The sequence below is a fragment of the Saprolegnia parasitica genome (assembly GCF_000151545.1).
Source record: "Saprolegnia parasitica CBS 223.65 unplaced genomic scaffold supercont2.23, whole genome shotgun sequence".
NCBI lineage: Eukaryota > Oomycota > Saprolegniomycetes > Saprolegniales > Saprolegniaceae > Saprolegnia > Saprolegnia parasitica.
Window position 1 is genome coordinate 15,333 of NW_012156417.1, and position 3,421 is coordinate 18,753.

A 3,421-nucleotide genomic window follows, 5' to 3' on the forward strand; every position below is an offset into this window, starting at 1 on the left:
GAAAGGCGCAAGCACGCCACACGTCGTACCTTTTTGTCGAAAGAACTCGCGGCCGTCAAAGATCGTCTCGGTGTGCCCCTCCGCTTCCTTCTCGGTCCACGCCTCAGTCCACGCAACACGCTCGTTGCCGGCGACGATGACGACAATCTCTACAAGGCGCCTTTAGCCGCGCGCGACGATGTTGTCCAGTACCGCTGCACGCGACGGGCTGGGTCACACGCACGCGCACGGTGCCAATGAGCAGCTCGGTCGCCGCGCACGTCGGCGTCTCGAGCTGCACGTGGATGCTGGCTTTGCCCGCAAAGCCCAGCGTGTGCGCCATGCTGCCAGTGGAAAAATGCGCTCAAGTCGGACCTGCACCCAATAGAACATCCGTCGACGTTCGGGTGCTGGACACTGTCCCATCATCTCGGCCACGTCCTACTGTGGCTCGGTGGCGCTTGCGTCGTGGAGCAGTCGACGCCACCGCTTCAATTCAAGTCGAGAGACTCGCCACGATGGCCATCAAAACCGTGCAATGTGCTACGTTGCCCATGGACCTCGTTGTAGGAGGAGGCGACTGTTCGTCTGGCTTGGGAGCACCCCACGGAGCAAAATCCCTAAGCTTGCGCGACAGCGGAAAGAGGGATCCTCGCCGTTTGACTCTCTGCATCTCACAACAATATGTGGTGACGACCGTCAAGAGCTCAGAAAAAGCCAGCGTCAAAGTGCACTTTGCACTTGGCCCACAAGATTGCACTTTCCAGTCTTCAAGCTGCAGCATGAAAGGGTCGAGCCATGGCGACCGCACGACGAGGACGGTCGCGAGGCCATTCAAGCCGAGCCCATATCAAGGCAGGCTCTGCCGTGCAGAAAGGGGCGGTGCCTCGAAGCATCTGAAACCAAAGGTATCGACACTACCACATAGTAATACAACCAAGTGCAACACGCACTGAAACGCCACCAAACGTGTTGACGTTGGCGCGCGTCGGGTCCCGCAATCCAAGGAGCAGCTGTCGGTGGCATGAGGCAGGCGTTGCGTCGTAGGTGTACTTGCATAAGCTTTACCTTTAAAAGCGTCGTTTCGGCAATCATCAGCAGTCGGTGAGCATGACGCCGTTGCTATACGCGTTGTGCAACGGCTGTTCTACGCACGAGAGGCTTCTTGTGACCTGAAAAAATTAACTCGATGGTTCCGACGCCAACGCCAAAGGGCAAGAGAAGAAAGGGACGACACGTACGGGGATCAAACCCGCACCTCCTGCGTGTGAAGCAGGAATCCACCGACTCAACAAAAGGTGGTCGACGAAGTACCAACAGCATCTTGACAGGACCGACGCCAACGGCCGCAGTCGCTAAAAGGAATTGCAAAAATCGTGTACATAGCTTATACATGCTATGCACAAGTTGCTGGATCGCTTTTGAATTGAGGTTGCGTCCACCGCCTTATCAAGCGGCCGCCTCGACCAACGTCGCTGCGACTTGCGTCCACGGCACGTCCCACGTGTGTTCTGCGACCGCGTCGTCGAAGAGCAGCTTGACGCGGAGCGCGACCAAACGCGCGTCAGCGTCAAAGAGACCCGTCCACTCGACGCTGCCTGGCTCGCTCACGCTCGTCAGTGGCAGCTCCGTCTGTCCGGGGGCGAGCTGGCGGCGCCACGTGCGTAGCGTCCGCGTCGTCACCGAGTGCGTCGTCGTGTGCATCGTCGCCGAGACCACCTTCCAGAGCGCACGGGGGGAGCTCATCTCGTCGTCTTTCGTGGGCCGTTGAATCTACCACGTACATATCAATCCATCCACTTGATACAAAAACACACGATCGTACCCGCACACAGCGGCGCTCAAACCCGTGGTCGATCGCATCGATGTGCGCGAAAAAGTAGTCATCAGCCATGCGCTTGGTCGGCAGCGGCGCCAGCGGCGGGTTCCGAAACGACGTCTCGAGCGTGCACGTGTCGCCAAACGCGCTCTCAACCGTCCAGCGCAGGCGCGCCGGTGTGCTCATGCGGCGCGTCAAGAACGATCTATGAACGCATGTGAATGGCAGGCTCCTTTGGAGGTCAACATCGCACTGGTTGCGCCACTGGCCCTGCTTGGTCGGAGCGGGAAAGAGGGCCGAGGCCTTGCACCGAAGCACGTCACCGCGCAGCACCTTGAGCAAAAGCGCGTCCGAATTGTCCCACGTAACGTGGCTTGCGCTCGTCCAGGTCGCACCGTCGTCGACGCTGAGGTGGCACGCGGCGTCGACGAGCGTGATGCTGCCATCGGGTGCTGCGGCCAGCGGCGCAGTCTTGGCCGTCGCGATCAAGAGCCTCTCGGCCTCGTCAACGTTGATCGTTCGGTCGTGGACCATCTCGAGTATGTGCTTGCGCTCTGCGGAGAGCGTCGACGTCGTCGCGATGGCGTCGTGCTCCAAGAGGCTCACGACGAGAAACTCGGCTTCAAAGAGGTCCGCCCTACGCGCGACACATTGAGGGCGCACTCGCTTCGTTCCAGTGTACGCTGTGTGGTAACGCGACTCGTTGACAACGATGGGCTTGGAGAGCTTGAGACGCAGCGGCAGCGCACCATACGACGCAAACACGGGGAGCGCCGACCGGTTCTCTACGCACGCACCGCCGTTGACAGTGGACCGGACGATGTAGTGTACTACCATGGAAGAAGGCTTCTGGGATCGCTTCAAACGCGAGACGGGGCAAACACGCACGCGAAGACGGCGCACGAGGTGCCACGTCATCGAGGTTGCTGGCGTCGTCTGCAACCGTCGCGACGCTGTGGACCGCCACATTCTCGACGCAAAAGGACACTAGCTACGTCGCATGCACATCAAAGACAAGGCGGGGAGATGGCCGTACCGAGACGTTCGGGGCGCTGCTGGTGGGAGCCTTGACGCGCACTTGAAGCGTCCGTGCGGCCATGTCCCATGCAATCCACGCGGCTTCAACGCACCACGTTTGGCCCAAGCGAACGACGGTCTTGTTCCAAACGTCGTTGACGCGCGTCGTCGCTTCCGAGACGGCCCATGCCGGCGGTGGCGTCGCCGCCGTGAGCTCGGACAGCGAGAGCGCGTGGAGCGCGACAGTGATGCCGCCTTGCTTGGCCCACACGGCGACGGTCTCGCCGTCGCGGAGGCGCCCGACGTGGCCCGAGACGCGGCACGCAATGTCGCTGCCGTCCGCGGCGACCGTGTAGTCGTCCTGCTCGACGCGCATCCATTCGTCGTGGTCGCGCAGCATGGCGCGGAACTGTCCGATGCGGTTGAGGTACGGGAACGTGTCGTGGTGCACAGCGGCGTGCGTGGCCTTGGCGCAGCCGCGTGCCGGGAACGGGTCGTACGAAGAGACTTTGGTACCGCAGCAAGAGAGGACGCAGTCCCACGACCCATAGATGTAGTCGCTCACCGGGTGTAGCTGCACGCGCCTTGGACGTTTGTGTCGACGTC

At 61.1% G+C, this 3,421-nt stretch overlaps 1 protein-coding gene across 1 annotated transcript; it reads right to left on the reverse strand.

Moving 5' to 3' along the window:
• Positions 1 to 1,428: 1,428 nt before the first annotated feature.
• SPRG_06571 (hypothetical protein) lies at positions 1,429 to 3,364 on the reverse strand (the record flags this gene model as incomplete). The annotated part of the gene is made up of 7 exons (XM_012345391.1): positions 1,429 to 1,752; positions 1,805 to 2,003; positions 2,052 to 2,435; positions 2,481 to 2,583; positions 2,633 to 2,789; positions 2,835 to 3,322; positions 3,361 to 3,364. The coding sequence occupies 7 exons, from the start codon at positions 3,362 to 3,364 to the stop codon at positions 1,429 to 1,431; spliced, it is 1,659 nt and encodes a 552-aa protein (XP_012200781.1).
• Positions 3,365 to 3,421: the final 57 nt, after the last annotated feature.